The 24,286-nt window shown below is 48.1% G+C and overlaps 1 protein-coding gene across 1 annotated transcript; it reads right to left on the minus strand.

Moving 5' to 3' along the window:
* Positions 1-15,148: 15,148 nt before the first annotated feature.
* On the minus strand, positions 15,149-19,727 carry MCHR1 (melanin concentrating hormone receptor 1; the record flags this gene model as incomplete). The annotated part of the gene is made up of 2 exons (XM_082008274.1): positions 15,149-16,188; positions 19,670-19,727. 2 exons carry the CDS (start codon positions 19,725-19,727, stop codon positions 15,149-15,151), a joined length of 1,098 nt encoding a protein of 365 aa, XP_081864400.1.
* Positions 19,728-24,286: the final 4,559 nt, after the last annotated feature.

Below are 24,286 nucleotides of genomic sequence, written 5' to 3' on the forward strand. Positions count from 1 at the left end.
GCAGCAACATGCATGGCTATGTGGTTGTAGTCCCAGTCTGGCTGTCTGGTTTGATTTTTAACTGCTGCTGCCCTTTCCTTCAGAGGAAGCTTCCCTCTCAAGGTGAAGGAAAATATACGTGATCCCAGGCAGAGATTTGTCACACCCAGCACGTACTCCACTGATGATGACCCTGTTATGGCAGAGTTGAAATGCCAGAGGGTTAGAGTCCTGTCGCACCAAGCACCAGTAGTCAAGGATAAGAATCTGAAATGACTCGTTATAGGGTTGCAAGCAGGTGGGAGAGACTGTACAACCACATCTCACACAGAACCCTCCAGATATTTGGAGAGCTGAGAACTTGCTGCTGTCTATCCTTGTAGCCCCTGAAAGGCTGGTTTCCTGCGCTGTGGGGGAGAGCTTTGAAGGAGGAAGGATGCTGCCCATGTTATTGGGTTATATATGGTGTCCGGTCTGTCTGATGTTGCTGAATTCTTGGAGGTTGCAGGCATTAACTAGGGCAAGTCAGATATTTATATTGCAATCATGCCCAAAAGACCAGAACTGGAGATCTGTGATGGGAGTTGCCGTGTCAGACACACAGTAAGACATAACGATCCCCTGGGCTTCCAGCCTTTGCTCCTTGGGGAAAGGAGGAGGAAAAAACCAAACCCTAGGTGTCTGTATTCAAACCAGCGAAGGTGCCAAGGCTGCCGTGCTGATGGGCAGGGCAGGAGGCACTCGGTGCAGTGGGGGCAGCTTGCACGGCCGAGCCGGCCAGCACAGCCCTCCTTGGCGAGCGGAGCGGCCTCCCGGAGCCGCTGCCGACGAGCCCTCGCTCGCCGTGCGGATGCACGCAGGGTGTCACTGGCAGGGGATGCAGGGCCAGACTGGGGAGCACCTCGGCTGCGGGCTGGAGGCCCTGTGAGAAGCAGCGTGGCCAAACCTCAGCATCTCACAGCTGTGTTTGTTGAACCTGACGGAAACGGCCTCTTCTGCCCTGCCTTTGTGCAAAGCCCTCGCTTCTGGGGAGAGCTAAAACTTGGTAACAGCATCCAACGGGAGCTCTAGTTTCTCCTCTAATGACTCACTGATATGGCTATCAGCTCATTACTGCGTGCCGCTCTGCCTAAATGGATAGTTAATTTGCTTGTAGCAGGCACTACTAGTTTGCATCCCTTACCCACTTTGTTATTGATGTAACTGCACCCAGCCGCAAATTAATTGGCTGCTGCTTCGTTGTCCCAGAGCAAATTGCTTGCAGATGTATCATAAATTCATAGATGGTAGACTAGATTGGTGGGGTGCTGGGTGTCCTCTAAACCCCTGAGCATCAAGCTCTGATTAACAGCTCGTAGTGCTGGGAGGGAGGGAGGTGTGCTCCAGAGCAGGCGTTACTGCCCTGGGTGCCTACAGCCTTGGTCAGGGAGCTCGAGAGGAGGTGAAAATAGGAAAAGGGTAACCTTTGAAGTTAAAAGCTCTTTGTGGAAGTATCTTAGTGTCATTTGTCATCTCGTCCCTGCTGCGCACACGCAGTTCGGGTCTGTGGTGCAGAGAGATGCTGTGGGTTGGGGGGAGCCCGGCAGGCAGGGCAGAGCTGGGAGTGCGCCGTGGTCTGTCCGCTGTCGGAGCGAGGGTCTCGATGAGCCTGGGCTTGAGGTGCTTTAACCTGCACATGCAGCCTGATTCTTCAGCTGGTTTATCTTCACCCAGCACAAGCACAGCGTAAGTGAAGTATTCCCTCTTTTCACGGCATTGACGAAAGTCTAACATCAGCGATCTTAAATTAATGATATGTTGAAAGCTCAAGGCTAAAGAAGCAGGAATTAATATCCTTGAGACCTGTCTAGCTCTGCCTCTTCTGACACCTCCTAATTTTCCATGTAAATTGACTTACGGATCTTTGGCTCAAAGGCTGTGTTGTGTGCTGGGGGAGTCTGGCGTGTCTGCTAGGAAATTATCCAGCAGGGTTATAATTGTGCTGTAGCTATTCTGATCTGCCTCCCCTGTGTGGACGCCCTATCTGTGACTATCTGAATAATCACTGCATTTATAGCAGTTTAGCGTGCATTTCTGGTTTGTTAAATACTGTATGCCAGTATGCGAGAGGCCCGTGTGTGCACAGTTGTGCTCATAATAAAACATGATGTTTAATCCTTCTGTTATATTGACTCAACGGTGCATAAACAGCAGGGATAGTTCTTACGTACACACCTAGAAGAATAAGCTCAGGCTTTGGCTTATGCAGGTAAAGTAAATTCACCCAGAATTTTGCAGGAAGTAAATAAAGGTGTGAGCACAGCTGCAGGGAAATCCATTCAAAAGGTATCGATTCACTCGATTTTGGATCTGTTACTGTACAACAGTACAGACTGAAGTCTGTTTCTGACTTCACAGAAAATCAAATGTGGGGGTTGACTTTTAAAACTGATTGTACAATAGGGAAAAAAAGCTGTGCAAGTCATTCGATCAGCTGAAATTCATTCAGCTTTTGAATTAAAAAAGGTCTATTGACTAACTGTGCTTTAAGTGCTGCTGATTTGAGGGCTGTATAGCACAATGAGAACTTGCCCCTCTGCACAAATGTAATAAATAAAAATGAGGTACAAAAAGAGCCAGCATCCCTTTGCGCTCTGAGTTTGCGATTGGAAAATTCTCTCAATTTGCACACAGCAATACTCTTTACTTTTAAGGTCTGAGCTGAAGATGGGAACCATAGCAACATCAATAATAAATCCCCAGAAGAAAGTGAAGTTTTGCTAAAAATGTGTCCCTGTTTGACCCTGGAGGATGGTTATGGAAACAAACCTGTGTGAACCTGGAGGTGCAGCCAGGCGTGTGGTGGCTGTGCCTGTGATAGAGCCTCGGGGGACGATGCTGCCCCTTTTGCAGATGCAGAGCTGCTTGGCAGGCTGCTGGGATGGACTCAGGCTTGGGCTCAGCCCAACAAAGCCTGACAGTTGATTTCAGGTAGATATGTATGAGGGCGGGGACTTTTCCTAAGTCTAGGGTTGAAAGTTAAGTCTTTACTCAGTTCAGTCGCCCAGCTTCTGGAATATCTCAGCAGAGATGCTCTGAGCACTAGGTTCATTCTGACTAGTTAAAATACTTTTGTCTATCATGGAGGAAACTAAGGTGGCAAACATGTGGACCAGAAGCTCTCACAGGGCTCAGAAAGGACCTTTCATTTTTCTGTTAGATAGTTATGTTGCCAACATACCCTTGCTGACAGTGAATGCTGCTTTACGCTTTGGTGGTTTTATTTAATTTGCTGTGCAGGGTGTTTCAGCAACAGCACGGCTGGGGCATGCCCGGGAAGGGGAGCCTGAACAGGCACGGAACACAGATCTTGAAAACCCCTATGCCAGCTGAACAGCAGTATCATAAGCAGCAGTCTTATAGCCAAAATAAACTGCCCTGACACAGGTGCTAACAAGGCAAATAAGACTGCAATAGATTTTGGTAAAACTCACCTCTGGTTTTAATTAACTCAGTAGTTCTATTTTCAAAGTCTGCTTGAAAGACTCAGCTGACTTTGATTTGTTGTTGTTGTTGTTTTCCCCTTTCATTTTCCTCTGTAGGAGAAAGCAGGAATTAACTTCTGGATGTGGTCTATTTAAAAAGAACCAAACCCAGAATTTCTTTCTTTCTTTCATCAAACATCAAGAAGATTGTTTTCCTTTTGGCTAGTCTTCCCTCAGTGCTGAAATTGCCTGGCTCTGAGTCTCCAGTGCCCATTGCTCCTTCTGGAGCTTTAAACAAGACTCCAGAGGTGCTGCTGGTTTCTCTTGACTATTTCCTCTCCTGAAGAGGCACAAATGGTGCTGACTGGTCTCTTTGCTAAGTCGTTAGAGCTTCCTTGCATCTCTGTCCTTTCCCAGTGCCTGTATCCTCACCCTTGGTCATGGATCTTTCTGATTAAAGATGTCTCACTTCTAGTGATTTGATGAAAACTGACCAACTTTGTCCAGTCGACGCGCTTGTCATCGTGGTGTCCTGACCTCGGGGGCTGGTGAAAACCTTTCCTGGGAACCTAAAAGGAAGCCTCTAAGTAGAAGCCCAAGAGAAAAAAGTCAGGTCAGGAGTGAAAAGGAGGAAAGAAATTTATGCCAAACTATTGAGATGTTTTTACCTTGTCTTATCACCCAGGGCAAAACCTCTGAAGTGCCATCAGCTCATCTCATTTAAACCAGAGTCTGTGTGTGCATCTCTGGTTTTCCTGTGCGGACAGACTGCTGGAGAGGTTGCCGCTTCATCTGGCGGTCTGTGCAAAGATGTAAATACCCCAGGGTGAGCAAATCACAGGGGAATGGTCAGGATCTGATATGTCTTGCTGGAATATATCACCACCAGCTTCCCCAACTGTAGAAATTGGGGAAAATTTCATTTCTGCCCCCTCTGCAAGTTATGGATATGGAGTTATTAATGCTTATAACATGGCCAGAGGGTGTTGCAGAAGTGTCACCTAAGACAATTTTGCAAGCTTCAAAAGTAGCATCTACTAATCAATACTCATTCCCACTCTTCCTTCTCCCAACCAGCTACAACTCAAGCAAGGCTAACTTCTTTTTCCTCAAGGTGTTTGCTGTTCACACAAATGCATCCTGAAATACAGTTATTGACACAAAAATGTCAAATGTGATGTGAAGCAGCAGGATGGGGTAATATAAGTTACTTGCAGAGCCACTGCTGCCGGCTGTGTCCTCGTTATGTGTGACACTGTCCAAGTGCAGGCAGACATCTTGCAGGTCACTGAGTGGCTTCTGCTTTCAGGCAGCAATTCTTCTTTTGGGAGTTAATAAGAGCAGCAAGTCATAAAATTTCCTATTTGGATTTTGTGAGGAATAAACCTGTTTTAGCCTTCCCTTTTTTTGCTGTTTCTTCATTCTTTCATTTGGTTAAAAGCAATATATATTTTGGAATTTCTGTAGTCTTTATTGTCCTTTATACTCCATATTTCTCAAAGCTTCCTTTACCCTGAGATGCATCAGCTTTGCCCTTTCAGGAGTCAGGCTTGTTTGATTGAAAGACTAACAGTAAGCTGAGTTCTGTTTCCTGGTGCCCTGTTCTGCAGGAACCAGCTCTTGTCCCCTCACCACCACGAGTGCCGTCTCCAGATTCCTCCCTCTGTGCAGTGCTTTACAAGCCAAACCCAGTTTGGATAGTACTGCCCTTCTTTCTAGCTCATCATCAAGGTGAGGGAGGAGAAAAGGGCTGCGGAATTTGCTTAAAACTTGTTTGGTATCCTTAGGAGTTATCCCATTCTAGCTGATAGGAGGAAGAGATAGAGCAGCTTTTCTCCAGCTGTGATCTGGGATCATTGCTTCTTCCAAAATGAGACCTATCTTCAAAGCTTCCTTTGCAAATGAGTTGACAGACATAACCCAACAGCTTCTTGCAAGGGGAGAAATGTGATGTGGATTTTCTGCTTGTGACTCTGAATGTTGGTGAGGTGTCCTGGTCTGGTTGATCCCATAGCTCTTTCCACGGGAGCTGCAATGAAGGTTTTCTATTGATAAATCCCATTTCTCCAGAGCTTGCAGTAACTGGACTGTACCCTGCTGCTTTCTGTCCTGAGATGCCTGTCTTCTGGGGAATGTACTTGCAGAAAAATTAGTTTCTGCAGAGTTTTTTAATGGCAAATATGTTCCAAAATATGAACTGCTTCTCAGATAGTAACTCTGTGAACTGCCTGTGTTGTCTTTGAGGCCTTCCATCACATTTTTAACATCTAATACAATAGCAAAAGAGTCAAAAGATTCCTACAAAGACCTGATGCTCCTGCAGCATTGAGTCCCTTTACCACATGAACAGTCAGATACAGAATTTAATATTTGGGTTTCTGCGTTGAGCTGTCACAATTGCAGTTTGTTAGTATTGATGGTTCCTCTTTAAAGAAGAGATTAAACAACCCTGAAAAACATTCCTGACAGTTCTAATGTATCGCAGCTTGTTACTGGTTGCAGAAGCTTGTTTTCCGCTAGTAATTCGGCTGCATGTCACTTGGCCAATCTCGTACTCATCTGAAGCAATGCTCTCATTGCTGGGTCATCCCTCCCAGCCCACGGGATGTATCTGATATCTTTGCAGCTATTGGAATAAGCACATTTTAAAGAGTTAGTACAATGAGGTGATCTGGAGAGATTAAAGAAATGGAGGTTATGTCTTGTCTCTCATACATCAAGGCTCCAGATGATCTGCCTGATCCCTGAAGCTCACAGGCTCATCAGCACAGCAGCTTTTATCTGTCACTTGTACTGCTACAGACAAGTGTTTCTGGTAACTTTGTCTTTTCTTGGCCCCTCACTACAAGAAGGATGTTGAGGTGCTGGAGCGTGTCCAGAGAAGGGCAACGAAGCTGGGGAGGGGTCTGGAGCACAAGTCTTATGAGGAGCGGCTGAGGGAGCTGGGGTTGTTTAGTCTGGAGAAGAGGAGGCTGAGAGGAGACCTTATCGCTCTCTACAACTACCTGAAAGGGGGTTGTGGCGACGAGGGTGTTGGTCTCTTCTCCCAAGTAACTAGTGATAGGACAAGAGGAAATGGCCTCAAATTGCACCAGGGGAGGTTTAGATTGGATATTAGGAAAAAATTCTTCACTGAGAGGGTGGTCAGGCATTGGAACAGGCTGCCCAGGGAGGCGGTGGAGTCGCCATCTCTGGAAGTGTTCAAAAAATGTGTGGATGTGGCGCTTCAGGACATGGTTTAGGGGACATGGTGGTGCTGGATTAATGGTTGGACTTGATGATCTTAAAGGTCCTTTCCAACCTAGTGATTCTTGAACTACCCACTACACTTTTCTGGTTTCCTTTCCTGTACTAAAGGACAGAGTCAAGATAAGCACTTGCTTTTCTCAACAGAACTGTGGATTTTATCTGAGATGACAGCCTACAATTTCCAAGCATAAAATGCCCGTCGTTATTCTCCTGTTTCCAGTCATCTGAGGTTTGGGTCATTAATACTTGTAAAGCGTTTGCAATTATTAGACTCAAGGAACTAGAGGACAGCAACATGTCAGCTTTCCTTCATGGCAGCTCATTTTGGTGGTGAAATCAGGGCCCTGAGATGCCAAACTCCACTCTTGGGCAGCCACAGAAGAAGCTTCTGGTGTGACTCAGGCCTTGTTTTGCTTGGCTTTTCTCTAATCCCATGTCATTAATTTCAGTGGAGGCAGTGATGTGAGTGAGAGCAGACTCTGGATTTTCTCCTGTGGCCCAGCAGTAAAGGAGGTCTGAGGCTGCCCATGCAACTGGCCTGTTTCCTTGTGCAGTTGTGGACTGTTCGGTGCCTGCGCTTGCCCGACGAGGGTTAAGGTCTTGGATGCGTGTGTGCAACGTGTAGGGTTCTGTCCCGTTTTGGAAGGGATTAAATACCTGCCTGGACACGGGTGCTGAGGCTGGGTGGTACTCTCACCCCTTTGGAGGGTCAGTTTGTTCCGCGGGCATGTTTGGCTGTTCGAGGCGGGTTCCCTGGTTGACTGTTGTTCTAGGAGTGAGTTAGACTGTGGGTGTGCGTAAGGGAGATATGACATGCAGAGCGCTTGGTGGCTGGTCCACAGCTGCCGCATGTCCACCGCCCCAGCAGTGCATGTCACAGCTGCTGCATTTAGATCTCGGTTTATAACCAGCCCCCCATTCGCTTTCCTCTCCAAGCACAGATGATACTTGTGATGTTTCATGAATGTGTGGTTTGGGAATTATTGCTCCTAAAGAAACTTCTCTAGGCTCGAAGAAACTAAGGCAGCAAGAAGGAAAAAGGCAGACAGCCATGAAACAAGGGACTGAGTCTCCCTGCCAGGCCTGCCTGGAAGTTGTTGCAAAGATGTAAACTGGGATGAGTCTCAATGTGCAGGTATGTGTCCAGCTCAGTGCAGCCTTGATTGAGACCACAGTGGTGTCCTCCCTCATCTCGTATCCGTACACCACCACTTCTGCTATGTGCAGTAGCCAAATCTGGAGATGAGAAAATAGCAGGACATTGACAGTGGAGCTCTAATCCATTCCTAGCAAGCCTGAGCTTGGACATGATGCCGTGTGGACAGAAAAGATGGCAAACTCAGCTGGTGGTGTGGAGACGTGGGCTGTGAGCGGCTCGTGTGTTAGCCAGTGGCTGGAAGGTGGCCTACAGATGCTCCCAGAACACCTTTCCAGGTGATGAGATCCCCGTTGGGGTTCCATAGACCTGACAGCCAAGGGGCTTGGTAGGGTCTGCCAGCCTGAACTTGCACGCACACCTACGCATCGTGGCTGTACCCGCGGGATCTAGCATAGAAAGGTGAGGGATCCGGCTTCCAGCAGCCTTGGGAAAGGCTCCCATTTGTGTCCCTTGCCATGACAGTGTGTAATGCTTTTCTGTCCCAAAGGGCTGCCCTGTGTCTCTGTAGAGGGGCTCTCAGTTTTTTGCATGAACATTTCTTTGCTCTCGCATATGCTCAGGTTGGCACTGGAGCCTCAGGAAAGAGGAGCTGCCCTTCTGCTCCACAGTATTTTGAAGATAAAGGGGTCTCCAGGGCATGTATGTTCTTATGCTGGTTCTTCTAAGAACAAACTACCTGATCAACCTCTTCTCCCATCCTGTAGCCTCTGGCATACCAGGAGCCCTAGTAGGACCAGATGTAAAGCCAAAATCTGACTGTACTCAGTACAGCCCTTTTCCCAACTGCATAAGAAGCTGGTCTACTCCCCTTCCCTCTAAAACCAGGAGTAATTAGCTATGCTGCAGCTATATAATGAACAGCGGCTGGATTTGCTGGGTAAAGCCTCCCTGAGCACACAGGAGACATCCTAATTACCCTGATTGGGCCATTATGATGCAGGGTTTGATGGGGAGATGCTGGAATGTTATTTTGCTTTTTTTTCTTTTACCCTGAGTCTGAGTGGGTCAGGAAAAGGGAGGAGGGGGGGTGTCTCGTTAAAATCCCCTCAAGACAGACACGTAATTTATTTCACCCTGAACAATTGATGTTTTCCATGCTGCAGGAAGACTGAATATTAATTCCAGCAAATGGGTCCCTTCTCACTGAGCTGCCAGTGTTTGTGTTCTTAAACGTAGAGATGGTGTCAGTACTGGCTGGGGGGCCATGCCTTGGCACAACGCGTCTCAGGCCGGGAGCAAATGTTTATGTACTTTCTTCAGCAGCAGTGGTTGGCTGGGGAGAAGTATCTGGACTTGAATAAAAGCAAAGGATAGGCAACTTGTTCTCACTCGAGGTGGCATTTTACACTCTCTCTTCTGAAGCAGTTTCCATGTTGAAAACCTGACAAATTTACATTGCCAGAGCACCTGGAGGTCAAAGTTGGGGATTATGGTCTAGGAGGTTGTAATAATTTGACCTTTAAAAAAAAAGGGGGGGAGGGGTTAAATCACCAAAGTGCTTTGTGAAAGTTGAAATGCAAAGTTTTCATTTATGAGCAGACAGGAAGGAGGACAGAGGGAACCCTGATGTGAGCAGTCTGCTCCTTTCAAAACCTCTTTCCATTTCTTGGTGGGAGTGACCTGGCTGCTAGAGGAGGTGCACCCCCAAGAACCAACCTCCTAATGGAATAAGTCAATAAGGGCTTTAAGGAGGTCTCATCACTGATAACTTCACCCAACATTTCCATGACTATGCTTATACCTATCAAGTGCTCTATGCCAAAATGTATGTAAAAACGTTAGTGTTTGGCTTTCTGTGGTCAAGCCCCATGGGAGAAAAAGGAGAGGACTGCATCCCCAAGCCTGCAGTGTGGTGTGGGTGTGAGAAGCACTGCTCCTGGAAGAGGCAGGAGGCTTCTCCTTGCTGTGGCTGCCTAAGGAGAGCTCTGCTTTCTCCTCTGAAGTGTCTGGTGGAGCAGGACATGGCAGCCCAGTGTCACCGTTGTGCTTCCAGCAGCATGTGTAGGAAGATAATCGTAAGAGCTCCTTCAGAATTAGCAAAGGCAAATTAATAATAACAAAACACCAGAATAATTAAAATGATGTCACTGACTCAGCCTGCTTACCCTGCGAGTGGAAACCTGCAGGAGACAGAAGAGCACAGGTTGGAGGAAAGGGCTGACTCATCTTTTAACTTAGTTTGAAGTGGAAGAAATAAGGTTTAAGGCCTAAACCAAAACTTGTGTGTGTCACTGTTTAAGTGAAGCTTGGAAAAGTCGCTGGCCCAAAGGTGTTTCTGTGGATCCAGACCCCGCAGATCTTTTCTCATGCAGTCCCGGATGATGATACAGTCAACACCTGCAGCAGAGTCTGTCCTTGTGCTAAAAACCCACTGACCACTGTGGTGTAAACTCAGACTCACCCTGGCACAACTTGGCTCTCATTTCCAGGGGACTGACCCTGTATGGACCTGAAGGATGGGGCCTTGAGCCTCCGGTGGTGCTTGTGTTGTTCAGCTGCTGTGCTTAGGAAGGGCGATGCTGATGTCATCTGACTTTGCTTTGGAGGAGGAATCCTTCGTACAAAGGTTTGACCCTAAGGAGTGTGCGTGTGGAGTGACTCCAGCAGCATTTAGAGATGGTGAAAGGCACTGAGCTGAAAACCCTGGAGGCTTTTCTAACATGCTTGTCCTCAGCATACCCAGAAGCGCTTATGAAAGCTCCACTCTCTACACCATCACGTCTCATACTGAAGTAAGCCAGTTCTCCACTTGAGGAGAAGCCAGTGCTGCTGCTCTCCCATGAGTGAGACTGGGAGATTAGGAGTCATGATTTCCATAGCCAACATAACCATACTAGTAGAAAGATGCTGTGAGAAAAGCAACTGTTGGACCCTGTGTGATCATAGGAGCTGTTTCCTGGATGGGATATGGGTAGGGCAACAAAGACTGTAAGAGCAGATATCATCTCGTGTGCCCTCCTGCAATCAGGGTCTACATCTCTTAAAGGTTTTCCCTCCAGCAGAGCAGTGAGTTCCCTGTTCAAATGCTGCCCAGTAAATACAGCTTCAAAATACATCTACTGTTACCTGGAGGCACTGAAGGGCTCCTTGGCTGCTGGAGGAGCCCTACAGTGGGAGATGGGGGATGTAGATGAGACATCTCTCTCCCTTTACTTCTCTGTTGTTGGTGAGACTTTCCTGCGTGCTGTCCCCTTCCCAGCCCTGCAGCAGGGGTGGAACAAGTGGAAAGGCTACAGGGGGGATGTGAAGGTTTAGCTGTGTTGTTTTGCTAATGGGAGATGAGCGAGAAAGGGCATTGCTGTGTGGTCCCTGCGTCTGGCAGGAGGACTAATGTGAAGAGAGTGGGCTGGGAACATATCTGTACCTGCCACGTGGCTCCTCTCCCACTGGTGAGTCTGTTGAATGAAATGCATCCAATTAGCAGCTCAGGAGGATTGATGAAACACGATTAGTCAGCTTCTGGCTGTGTCCCAGGGGCCAGTGAGTCACCTCACCTTTCCCTCCTCCCCACCCAGCAGCTGCCGGCTTTGTGCTCACTCCACATCACGGCTGCAGCTTGCTCCTGTGCAGGGACTTCAGGTGGAGAAGGGTATCCAAGGAAGGATGTCACCAGCCCACTGCCTAGCAGGGCTTTGGGGACCCCAGCTCCAGCTTGTCCTTCAGGCTGACTTGGCAGAGCTGTGACTGAGGGGAAGGCATGAGTATATTTTTACAGCCCAGTGTAGATGAAGGGATCTGCATAGTGGAAAAGAGGTAACTGAGAAGGGTGAGCCAGGGACCGAATCCTGCAGCGACCAGCCAAGAGGTCTCTGTGGCTAGCTAGGAAAGCAGGAGTAAAAGTAACTGGATCATCTGCCGGTAGTGGGAGTTTATCAAGAGCAGAGCTGTGACATATGGCTTCAGTGGCACCTCTAAGGACAAGGAGGAGAAGAGGAGCGGGTGGAGAGTGAACCCATCTGTCTCCCTGCTGTCTGACAAGGCAGCTCACGAACACGCAGGAAAAGCACTGGCAAAAGGAGCCAAGGAGATTTGTCTCATCTAGCGTGGCAGGCTGTTGGTCTGCAAAACTAGGTGGAATAGTTTCTTTCTATCACCCTTTGGTTTTGGGGGTGGTTTTCCCCTGGTTGTTTAGTTGGGTTTCCCTTACTTTCTCTCAAGTAAGAGAGACAATGGGCTGTGTATGGGAGGCAGGACTGCAGGGAAACACGCCGCATTATCTCTGTGTCCTTCTCACTGTGCCTTTCAGATGGACCCCGCAACACTTCAGCTGCCTATCTCTGCACGGGTAGCTGTGTCCCCTTCTACTTAGCGATGCCTTTTATTCAGGCTCTGCAATCAGTAACTAAGGCACTGAGACGAGGGGGTCACATAATAGATCACATAAATACAAAGAGCAGAACAGACAAAGAAGTAAAGCTAAACACAAACCAGAACATCACCAGACTCTCCAGCTTAACAAAGCTGGCTCTGAAAAATAGGGAAAGAGTTAGGATGTTTGGAGTAGGTCACACCAAGGTGCATAGAGACTGTCTAGCTACTGGAAGTCCTTACCTTACCCCCTAGGTAAGGGGACACCTCTGAAGGACTTTGATCAAAATGTTTCTGTTCAAAGGAGAGGCTTTTGTTCATCTTGCCCTGTCCTTTGGGATGATTTAGGGAAGATAGCAAAAAGCTGTGTTCTTTGCTAGTCTCCTTTGTCTGTACCTCTATTCCCAACCTCCCAGCACATCCACAGGTATCCACATCCTCATCTTTCCAAGGTGCATTTGCCACAGCTTTTATGGGTGTATATGGAAAGGGAGGAGATCCTGCAGCCAGCATCTAGACATCTGGACTAGGAAACCCCTTGGGGACAGGCAGGAGGAACATGAGGGAGTGCAAACCATGAGCCTCTGCAGGGTGGTGGGAAGGAGCATGTGCCTCTGGTGGGACACCAGCTAAGCCTTGTCCCTGGTGTTGGGACAAGGTCTCTCTAGCATGGCTTTCCCCCTCATGTAAATGAGATCTAAAAGGTCTTCACCCTGGGAAGATGCCTGTGTACTGTACCTTGACTTCAGTGTGATGAGAGCTGGAAAAAGGTCTACTCTACAAAGACCCTGTCCAGTGTTGCACTAGCTGGTGCTGACCTGCCTTCGTTAGCCCACAGTGCCCCCGTGGTTTTTAGCACGTGGCTTGGCCACACTGGGTCAGACTGTCTCACTTGTGGTTGAACTAGTCTGTTCCTATCTTAAACACCTTTACTGTAAGCAAGATAATATCTTCAGTGTGCTGTGCCCTGAGAACCCTGACAATTCAGTCTGTTTTCACTTCCCTCATACTTTTTTCTTGCTGGTATTAGAGGGAAAAAAAATCCCACTCAACCATTACCACCTCCTTTTGCAGAGAAGCGTGACAGTTCTCCCTTTAACTTCCTTATGGGAGAGAAGTAACACAATCGCTTCCCTTGTCCTGAGAGCAAACCTGGCTTGGCACAGCACATGTCTTCCTCGACCTTCGCTCCTGAGCCCTTTGAGAAGAGTACTGACCAAAGAGCAATGCAGCTTCATGAAAACCAGCACAGGTGAAAATTCCTGGCAGTTAAAATGGGGCAAAGATTTTACAGTCATAAAGCTTGAAAGCTCTATATATGTCTGTCTGACGTTATTGCCCAGGGAAATGGGAGTGAAAAATTGACAAGATACTGTAAGTCATGGTGTGGATGTGCTGCTGTGGTGGGTGCAGGTTGACAGAGCCTGGGATGAAAATACAGAGACACCCCGTTGGGAGGTTTGTTGAATGACTCGAAAAGCGACGTGCTGCATCTGATGTCAAAAGTGCTGGTGTTGTACACCAGCCTGCTTTGATGGCCAGAGGTGAGCAAATGGCTGTGTGTTTTCTGCAGGGTGTAGACTGAAGTATTTGCTGTACTTAAAAATACCTACGAGTGTGGTGTGTGGGTGTTAGACACACCTGTAAGCGTGCATGTGGCTTGAAGTCCTGTGCAGGTGACAGTTTTGCTGTGTAGCTGTAGCTGTGTAAGGGTGAATTTCTATTCTGGGTATATTGTGAGTGGCTGGCGGCATGAAACCATAAGTGTGGTAACAAATTCTTTTGTGCTGTTTGATGTTTTTAATTCCTCTTTATGTTAAATTCATCTACAGTAACCAGTTCTTCCATGTTTGACAAAGTGTTGAACAATGCCTGCGCGGTCCCCTGGGAGCCCTGTGCAGGCTGTCAGTGTAATCCCCCGCGTTTAGCTGATCTGTGCTGTCTTTTCTCTAGTCTTTGTAATGAGCAAAGTTATTTCCTAACCTCTGGCTGTTAAAGCCCCATATACAAAGTGCAGACATTTAATTTTCCCTCTTTTAATTTTGTAAAGCATTTGTTATTTTGAGGAAGCTGTGTAAGCAACTCTGCTTCCTCTGCGCTGCCTTTTCACAGCTTCTCGTTCCACAGATCTCTGCACATTGTGTTCTTTAGTCATGTTTAAAAGCCCAGCCTGGGGTTCCCTGATGGCCATGCAGACTGCGAGGCACAAGAGCAGCATGAGGAACTAGCAGTGTGGAAAATCTGCTCATTGGCATGAAAAGCCACAAAGCTGGTGTTAGCAGCAGTAGTTTTGAGAATTGTTTGCGGTCCCTTGAAGCAGTGCAATTGTTATCTGCCTGATTTTGCTTGAAATATTTAGGATTAGCATCAAAATTAGACAGTTCTTGACAATGTCTTGGTTGCCAAACAATTCAGCCCACCGGAGGCAGACAGGGCTGGACCAAAAGGCCAAGTGACAGACCTAGGTGAGACTTCTGTCCCCAAGATCTTTCTCTGCTCATTGCTTCTAGACATCAAAGTTTGCAGGTCAGATTTCTTATAAAAAATAAATATATGCCATTGTGTTTCAAAGGTTCAAGTTTTGAATGAAGAAGCTCTATATTGACATGCTGCTTAGGAACGCCAGTCACGCCAAGAGGTGAGTAGTCATTGGGCAGTGTTGTTGATAGAGATTTTACTCTTCCAGGGTGAACCTTCCCCCTTGAAATCCTCTTTCTGTCCTTTTTCTCTTTTTCCATTCATCATCTTTGGGGGTCCAGTGTCTTGTGTGGTAGGGTCCTCCCATGCAGGAGTGGAAAGAAGCAGCAGTATGCAGCATCTCATAGGCCAGGGGCAGTGTAGGACCAGAGCCCTGCAATGAAAAAGGGAGGCACCTGGACTCTTGGAGGTGGAAGCTTGTAGTTCATATACTTCATCAAGAATTGCGTGAAGCTGCTGCTTCTCCATCAACTTATCTGAAAGCTTTCTGCTGCGGTCATTTCAGAATGCCCTAGTGAACAGTCACAGGCAGTGAACGTGGGGAAAAGTCCTCCAGAAACTGAGTCTGCTGGGTGGATTCTGGTGCCATTTTCAGACATACACTGGCCTCTGTCATGCTGTTGTTGACAGAGCTGCTGTTGCGACATGGCTCTTCTGCAGGGCGGATGGCCACTAAGAACTGGCGCTTGAAGGTCTCGCTGAGGGCAATGTAGAGGAAGGGGTTGAGGCAACTGTTGGCATAGCCCAAGCTAATGGCAAAATTGTAGGCATAAAAGAAGGCCATGGATGGCGTGTCGATGCCGAGGTGAACCAGCTGGAGGATGTAGAAGGGAGCCCAACAAATAAAAAAGGCAGAGCAGATAGCAACTGCCATGCGGGTGACTTTCTTCGTACGTACCCGGAGGCTCCTTTGAGGCAATGGGACCACAGTGGTGGCCATGTGCTGGAGGATCTTAAAATAGACCACACAGATCACAATCAATGGCACAGCAAATGCCAGCATGAACTGATAGATGGTGAACCAGTAGATATCAGTCTCTGGGTTGGGAAGCAAGAGAGCACAGCGGACGGTCCCATCCTCCAGAGGCATAAGACCTGCATACATCCACACGGGAATGATGGTCAGGAAGGAGAGGAGCCACACCAAGCAGATAACTAGAGCTGCAACACATGGGGTCCGGACATAGGTAGATTTTAGAGGGTAGACAGTCGCCAGGTAACGGTCCAGTGTCATCACTGTAAGGATGTTGGTACTGGTGATCTGGCTGTTTGTGTCCAGGGCGGTGATGATGGTGCAGAGGGGAGCTCCAAAGTACCATGAGCCATTACCTAGGAGCTGGTGGATGAGGAATGGCATGCCCAAGAGGAAGAGGAGGTCCACAATGGAGAGGTTGAAGATGAAAATGTCAGGCACGGTCTGTTTGCATCTCAACTTCTTCTTCTTGACGATAGTGTAGATGACAATGAGGTTCCCCACAATGCCCAGGAAACAGATGATGCTGAAGAGACTGGGCATGATCACGTTGGTGTACGGTGCTGGCTTCTCTGCTACTGCCAAAACAAACCAAAGCAGTGAGTGCAACCTAGAGGCAACCTCTTTACGTCTCTGTGCACTTGCCCTGTCCTGCAGGGGGATCGCCCTCAAAGATGTAGCTTGGAATGATGTTTAAGACCCTCTGCAGTACTTGGAGGGGCTTAGCTGGGGATTTGACCCTTCCTTCTCTGCCACTCAGTACACCACCCAAACCTGGCCTTGTGTGGGCATCTTTCCTCAGCTCTCCTGATGTACTTCTGTCCTGCTCTGAAACTTCACAGCTCTTTCCTGTGGGACTAACATCAGGCTGGTGTGCCTCTGTGCTCACCAGTGTCTGAAAGAGTTGATAGTAACTTTTCTTCCAGGGAGTGCTGGGTGTTCAGCCATTTTTGAGGGGAGTGGGTGAGGCAGCTGGTGCTTTGCACATTGGAGAAGTAAAGCCTCTGTGTGGGTGCCAAAATCTGGACACAGTCAATGCTTAAGCTGTTGTCAGAAAACTTCAACTCATGTGTTGGATGGTTTACCTATTCTGCAGTATGAGACACAGAGTTCATGGGCCATGCAGGCAGATGCTTATCTGTATTGTGAGATCTGGACTGTACCCTGCCTGTGTCCCAGCTCTGAGAGTATTAGGCCAGAGCATGCACTCCTTTCCATCTTCCTTCCCTGCCCCTCTCCCTTTCTCTAGTTTCTTTTCTAGAAAGAAATCCAGGTGTGTGGCTAGACAGAGATTTGGGTGTGTGTTTCAACGTGGCCCTTCAACAGGGAATGCCCTAGTTCTACAAGGAGAAAAACATGACTTAAAGCTCCTGTCTCAGAGTTCTGGATGTAGGTGGATTTCCATGGCAAAATTCTTGCCTGATAACAGATTATCAGCATTGGTGCTTGACTGTTGCTCTTTGGGATGGGAAGCCCAAACATAATCAAATTCACATTTGCCTTGTCCCTAACCTGGGTTTAAAATCACATTTTGGTGCCATAAGCCCTCACTGCCAACCAACAGGAATTTCTGCTCCTGGGCACAGAAGGTGGTGTCTAAGGCACTGATTGAGGTGCTCTCTTCTGAAAGACTGCCATGTGCAGTGTGTGGTGGAGTCTGAAATCACCCTTCTCAGCTGAGGTGAATCTCATTTTGTCTCATGACTCCTCTCTTATGGGACCTGGTGTTTTGGTTTTTTTTCCTAGGGGAAGGCTTTGCGTGAGTCATTTTTGTGGCTGTTACAAAGACCTGCATGAGCCCTTAAGCCTAGACTGCATCTGTCTTTCATTGAATTGCAGACGATTCAATGTGGTGTTAATTGGAAATGCTTTATCTGTAGGAGAAGTGGGGAAGTGTCCTCCAACAGAACTTTGGGAAATCCTCAAAATGAGATTAAGTGAAATAACGGATTTTTATAAGGTGTTGTCTCTGCCAAAGAGGTGACTGTGTGCTGAGGCAGTATTTGCTGACTTTGACCTCTAGAATTCCTGAGTACAAACTTCTCCAGATTTACTTTGGTGTAACAGAGAAGCTTGACTGGATTGGCAGAATAACTGGGGCTATGCTGCTGGTCTGGCCTGTGGCTGGAGAAGTGTGTGCCATATCATCTGTGTGTAATATTTCTGTGCTTTTAGAAGTGGGATGTGATAAGCTGCCTCAGTCCTCCTGTCACTAGGAAGCAGCCATCTTAGGCATCAGCAAACCAAAGTCAGAATTCAGTAGAGTGGTTGCTGTACCATTTTATCTGAAAGCCTCTGTGCAGATGACATCACACAATGAGGCACAGGAGAACTGTCAGGGGTCTGAAGGTGAGAGGCTTGGTTGATAAGACAAAAAAGCCTGGTCCAGACCATTCATGGAGGTTTAAATGGTCCCTGTTCCTCCTGGCTTCTCATTAATGCAAGGAAATGCCTCATGTTACATGGCTTTTGGTACATAACATACTGTCATTAGCACCCTATTGGGACCTGATACTTACTCTTCTGCATCCAGCCCGTGCATCCCCTGAACATCCAAACAGATCTTGCACCTCCTTAATGCTTGAAGATGGCAGACGAGAAATTGGAACAAGATGACTGGTCCTGCTGTTCTGCACGTAGCTATTATGAGGTCTGCTCTTCTCTCTTTTAGCTCCAAAGTTTGTTATGAATGTGGTGGGAATGGATTGTAAGAGTGAAACATAGAGGCTACCTGGTTAGCTGGAAATTGGGACAAAATGTCCTTTTCCTGCAGTATAATCAATACAGTGCTCATGGTGATCCTGTAACAGCTGCCCTTAAAGCAGAATGTGCGCAAGCCCAAAGGCTTCATGTGAAAGGTAGTCTACATAGCGCTGTAGCATCTTTCCTGCTCTTGGTATTTGTACAAGCAGGACTTTCAAGTGCTATTAGCTGGAGGCTGGTGTGAAGCTACAGTTCATGTGTGTATTATAGGCTGGAAGTCAGAAGTGCATGGCTATCGAATACGCAAAAGTTATCTCTTTTCTAAAGCCTCTTTCACCTTGAGATAACATTGGATCTGACTTTTTTCAGTGCTGCTCCTGTGCACATCCAAGTGGCTGTACTTTGTTTACTGAAACGGCTACTTCAGGCTTTGATTTGTCCTCGCTTGTAGATCTATGGCTGCCCCGCTGCTCTTTTTAGAAGTCCTAAAGGGGACCACACTGTGTGAACTGAATGAGGACTGGCCTAAATGTTTTTTTCTCTAGGTGATTGTTGTCCTCAGCCCTGCCGAGATACATAAGGAACTACACCTTTATTGCATTTGAGAAGGAAGCACCTAAGGCACACTTTCAGTTTATAAAGGACATGCTGGTGGAGAGGGAGTCAAAGACCATATAAAAAGCACCTTCTGTTGAAGAGTTTCACCAACTTGCACCATTGAGAATTGGTCTACCTGACCATAAACTATTGATTTGGGAACAGTGGTAGCATGGAGAAAACAGGAGACTGATGAGGATCTCTGCTTCCCTCTCCAGCGATATGTCATGTTCTTTGTGCTTGTTCCCCTCCCTGTCTAGCTAGGTTGGTTCATCTCTTCTCTGCAGCTAAGACCAACGGGCTGCTGGAGTTATTCCTGTCTCACAGCCAAAAGGTAGCGAATCGCTTCGAGCCACTGGGGCTAGCGATGGTGGTCGGGCTTTATTTTACTGCGGTGTCCCGGGCAGGAGGGCGGCCCGGGGCCCCTCCTCAGCCCCCGGCGGGGTGAGCCCCGTCCCGCCCGGCTCGGGGCCCGGAGCTGTCCGCCCGCAGGTGCTGAAGGCGGCTCGCCCCGGCTGTCAGCTCGGGGTTAGGGTGCTGGGCGGGGCCGTGCCCCTGTGCTCTGTCTCTCCCGCTTCATGGGGTGCCGGCCGGTCCCGAGGCCCCGCTGAGCACGAGCGGCGCCGGGCTTAGCACCGCAGAGCAGCGCGAGGCACGTGCGGGAGGACTTCCCCCGACAAAGCTCTCCGCGCCCCCTGCCCGGCCCAGCGCGGGCGCCCTGCCGGGGTGTGCACGTCCGCCCGCGCAGTCCCTGCTCACCTGAGCCGTTCCGACCCTCCGGCGCGGAGAAGTTGCGGGAGGAGTTGGCAGGAGCCATGGCGGCGAGTCCCGGTGCCAGGGATGGAGAAAGTTGGGCAAGTTCCCTGGGTGGATCCGCGGCGGCGATGGGGTGGGTGCGGGGGCCCTTTCCCCGCCGGGGCGGACAGAGGCCGGGCAGAGTGTGGGGGGCAGGAGCCCTCCTGCAGCCGGTGAGCAGTGGCTGCTTCTCGGCTGCGCTGCGCTCCGCTCGCCCACTCCCGCCCCGCCGAGCCCGGAGCAGGTACTGACATCAAAGAGCAGATGACTCCGCCAGCCGCGTCGTCTGAGAGCATCCCTCCACTACCGTCGAGTAGGAGGGAATGCCGGTGCTGAGCGGGGCCGGGGGAACTGCTCTCCTCGAGTGGGAGGGGGCCGATTCCCGGCCGGGAGCTGGGCAGTGCCCCTTCACATCATTTCCCTGTGCCGCCTCCGAAGGGATGGCTAGGATCCGCGCCCTCCCAATTACAGCCAGCCTGCTCTCGCTGTCAGCAGGAACAGCAGATTTTGTCTTTTAAGTAGTTCTTATTTGCTGCCTTCAGTGTGTATCCTCCTCTCTTGCAGAGGCGCATGCACTTCTCATCCCTGAGTCACAGGCACATTCCCCATTCCCACTAGTGGGGTTGGGGGTTGTCAAGGCACCAAATTACCCACTGAAAAATCTGTTGCTTTGATGCTCTGATCTCTCTAACTCTAACGCTAACCTGACACACTTCACTTGTAATTAATTCTCTGCTGTTCTGCTCCTTGCCACAGCTCATTTGCTTCTTGGCTCCAGAAATTAGCTCTATTGCTAGCTCAGATTTTATTTGTGTTCTATTTTTTGGCCTTAAAAATACTAGGCAAGAAGCCCCTTGGGTTTTGAGAAACTGCTTTGCTCATTTTCTGTGCCTTGCCAGAGCAGTAGCCTGCTCCTTTCTGTGGCTTTGAGCTCATGATTTTATTGTGCTTCCTGCCCACTGTTTATATATGAGTTGGGTTCCCCCATTATGGTTTGATAAATCACATGTTACCAGGGTGAAAGGATCATTCTGTGCCTCTGAGCATTTCCTGCACTGAAAAAGCATGATACCATATCAGAAGTCTGCAAGAAAACCAGCAGCAACAGGCAGCTTTTTCTCCGTGGTGGAGTGCAGTGTAGGGGATTGGGATTGCTTTATAAAAACTACATCTGTCTGTCTGGAAATCTCCCTTGTTTCTGTCTCTTTCTCTGTAGTTGCAAAGACTGGCATCAACTGTAGGGGCCACTTTTTGGAGCTTCTTAAAGTTGTATCAATTGGGACTAGAAGTAACCTATACCATTAAAAATTGGGTCCAGCACACATACCAGCAACGATCCCAGCATGGGCTGTAAGCCAGATCTGGCAGCAGAATTTTCAGTATGGGTCTTTTACTATGTAAGCCAAAGGAGTTCATCATTATTAGGTTGTCCTCTAGTGGACCAGCAGCAAACAGAAATCTGGAGCATGCTTCACCCAGGCATTGTAGGTCTTAGGAGTTGGAGACAGGCTGGGGCCAATTTGTCTGCTATGCTCCGAGGTTTTTGCTGAGTCTCTGGAGCTGCCTCAGGGATTTGCCCAAGAGGTTTTTTCCTGGCAGATATCTGTGGTACATAAGACAGTTTTGAACCTGCACAGCTTGTGGAGAAAAGGTGGTGTTTCAAGAAAATATTAAATGACTGAGACCCTTTTTTCCCCTCACATTTTGGGCGAATCTTAGTGTTCACCTATATGGAGTTACTACTGCAAAGCAAGCTATGGTTTGTGTACAGGGATAATGGAGCTAAGGCAGGAGAGCTGTTGTGAACAGGGTGCTGTCCTCTGCAGTGAGTGCCTTTGTGTGATTTTGCTTAATCCAGTCTTGAAGTACAAAGTATGAGTGTTTGCATGGGAAACTGGTGGGCAGTTGCTATTCCAAACATTTTCCCTGCATTGATAAGCTCCTACTCGCTTTCCCTGGAGAAGAACTAGCTATCTTATAGCTTTCAAAGAAAGAACCTGACATTTAAATTTAGCAGTTTCCAAAACACAGCATTACTTCTAATTTGCATTCTCAAATATTGCTGTTCACTTGGAAACTGCCTTGCATTTGAGGAAGCTGTAATTCCTTCTTCTTAGCTGTAGGGGCACGATAAACCACAGCTGCTCCATCCCCTGCTATGCACACATGTCATAGCTGCAATGGCAAAGCCGTGCTCAGCCCTTGAGGTTCACTTCACAGTATGGCTATGTGACTTTTATTATTGGGCTTTTATATTCAGAATTAGAGGTTTGGTTCTCACTTTTTGCTATGTCAATAATCTATGGAAGCTCTTGCCCCAAAGAGGGGCTGGTCTTTGTAAAACCAGCCCCACCAAGTTGAAGGGATAGAGAGAGGGAGTGGAATATTAACCACAGCAATTGGTGATGTGCAGCTTGTCTATGTAAGAGAGCTCACTGTCGCCAGGAGGAACTGGCACAGTAATCGGCTCATTATCTGGCTGAACACTTGAATACAGCAGCTCTCTGAAGGACTAGTTCTGTGAGTGCTCATCTGCTGGAAACTGCACCAGGGACGAGCTCTCAAGGGACCTTGGGATATGGCTGAGGAGTTGTACTAACCACTCCATGTAATTACAAGGAAGACTGAGGCACTAACCCCTCGAAAACACATCTGAAATGAGAGATGTAGTAATTAACATTTAAGCAGAGAACTGTCATCTCTACAGCCTAATGATGTAGATAAAGGTGTAGAAATGGAGCTCAGCCCTTGAACATAAAAGAAAAAAAATTACTTCTTCCTTGGCATCACCATTACCCTTAGACCATCTTGTCTGCAACATCACTGTTATGAAGAAAGATAGTAATCTTCCAAAGCTGCTGCTAGGCAAATTCAGTGACTAGAGAATGAATCTGGCTGGTCTAACAGTGGTTTAACCCTGAAAGGCTCTTGCATTTCAGTAATGAGTTATATTTCCCGTGTCTGTCCCAGCTGGAGATCCTGTCTTATGCAACACAAATAGAACCACAGCATCCCGTGGGGCAGGATGCAGCGCCGGTTTCTGTTACCGCTCTACTGAAACCATTTCCCCAGCTCATTTCACCAAATAATTTCTCATTAAATGGAGACTTTCTCATTTGCTAAATATTTATTTAGCACCTAGCTACTAGTCTGATTTGCACTCTGGAGAGAGGAGCCCTCACTAGAAGCCGAGTTGCAAATCCTCCCCTCTAACTCACTGGACTCCTTATTCACAACTCCAGACTTACAGAACGGGCCTCTGCATTTTTATTTTTAGCTCTTTGTGTTTGTTTATATTGATCAAATAGCCTAATGGATGAAGTTTCGCCTTTGCAGCAGCCTGAGGCGTAGAGATGATTTCATTCAGGATGTGTTAGATACGGTGCATCAACCCTCCGTACTGGCTGAGTACTTGAATATTGTTGTCTCTGTCAGATAGCTGCACATCAGTCCCACTTACCCCTTGTCAGGCAGGATTGGTAAAGTAGTTTCCAACTACTGATATGTTTTCCCTTCCTTGATCCTGGAAAGTGAGTCTTTGCTATCACTTCTCACCTACAGGGAAGGAAAATGTCATGTGGCAAAGTTAAATAATTTCCCTAAAGCCACATGCTGAGCTTGAGGTCAAAAATTGACAGTAATTCTCTCTACAACAGCGCTGGCTTAGGCAGCATCTTATCTATCTTCCTGCAATGATTATCCCAGCACAACTGTTTGTATCCCCACAGAGGGATGTGTGCTGGATGTAATTATTTGATTAAAAAAACAAAACCAAACCACAGAAAACCCAAAGGTTTGAAGGAGTAGCTTCATCAAGGCAACTTGATGGTGACTCAGGCATTGCTGTCATGATCTAGATGTGCACTGCATACGTGGTCTGGCTGACTGGAAAGAAGTTGCTGTCATGTCCTAAATCAGGCAATTTGATTCAGATCAGTGCTACAGTGTGATCCGGTTCTGCCCTGAGCTGGTACTAATGCACATAGAGCCATGGCCTGAGACTGAGCTATGAGCAAAGCCCCGATTTCCCGGCTCCCAGACTCTGCTTTCTCTTACATGTGTGTGACTGAACGCAGCAGGGTGAACCCCCTTTCTCAGCTGCTCCATGGTCACACATGGCTTTACAGGAATACTTGGCTAAACAATCATCTAAACCTTCTTGTTATTCATGCTGGATTTCTAATTAATTCGCGCGAAGTGGGCATCTATCTGAAACCAGATGACTACCTCCTCTCTCCCTGCAGGTTTCCTGCCCTCGAAATGACAGGTCTGAGCTGCCTGGTCAGTCCTGGCCCATTCCAGTCCTACACTCCTGATCTGAGGTTCTAGCCTTCAGCCTCTGCCCATCCCAGTCGCCCGCAGCGAGCCAAAGGCCAGGGCAGCAGCGTTCTGTGGTTTTGCTTTCATTGCTAAAGGTTAGAGGATCCCAGAGACAAAAGCACAGCCGAAAATAACAAGAAGGGGCCGAGCAGGGCTTGCCCTGTGACGGGGAAGCCGGGAGGCTGGCGGGCTCCACGGCTGCCCGCAGCCGATGTGCCAAGGTCAGGGACGTGGATGTGCGCCCGGTGAAACAGGCAGATC

Source organism: Phaethon aethereus, assembly GCF_964289735.1.
Source record: "Phaethon aethereus genome assembly, chromosome: 18".
NCBI lineage: Eukaryota > Metazoa > Chordata > Aves > Phaethontiformes > Phaethontidae > Phaethon > Phaethon aethereus.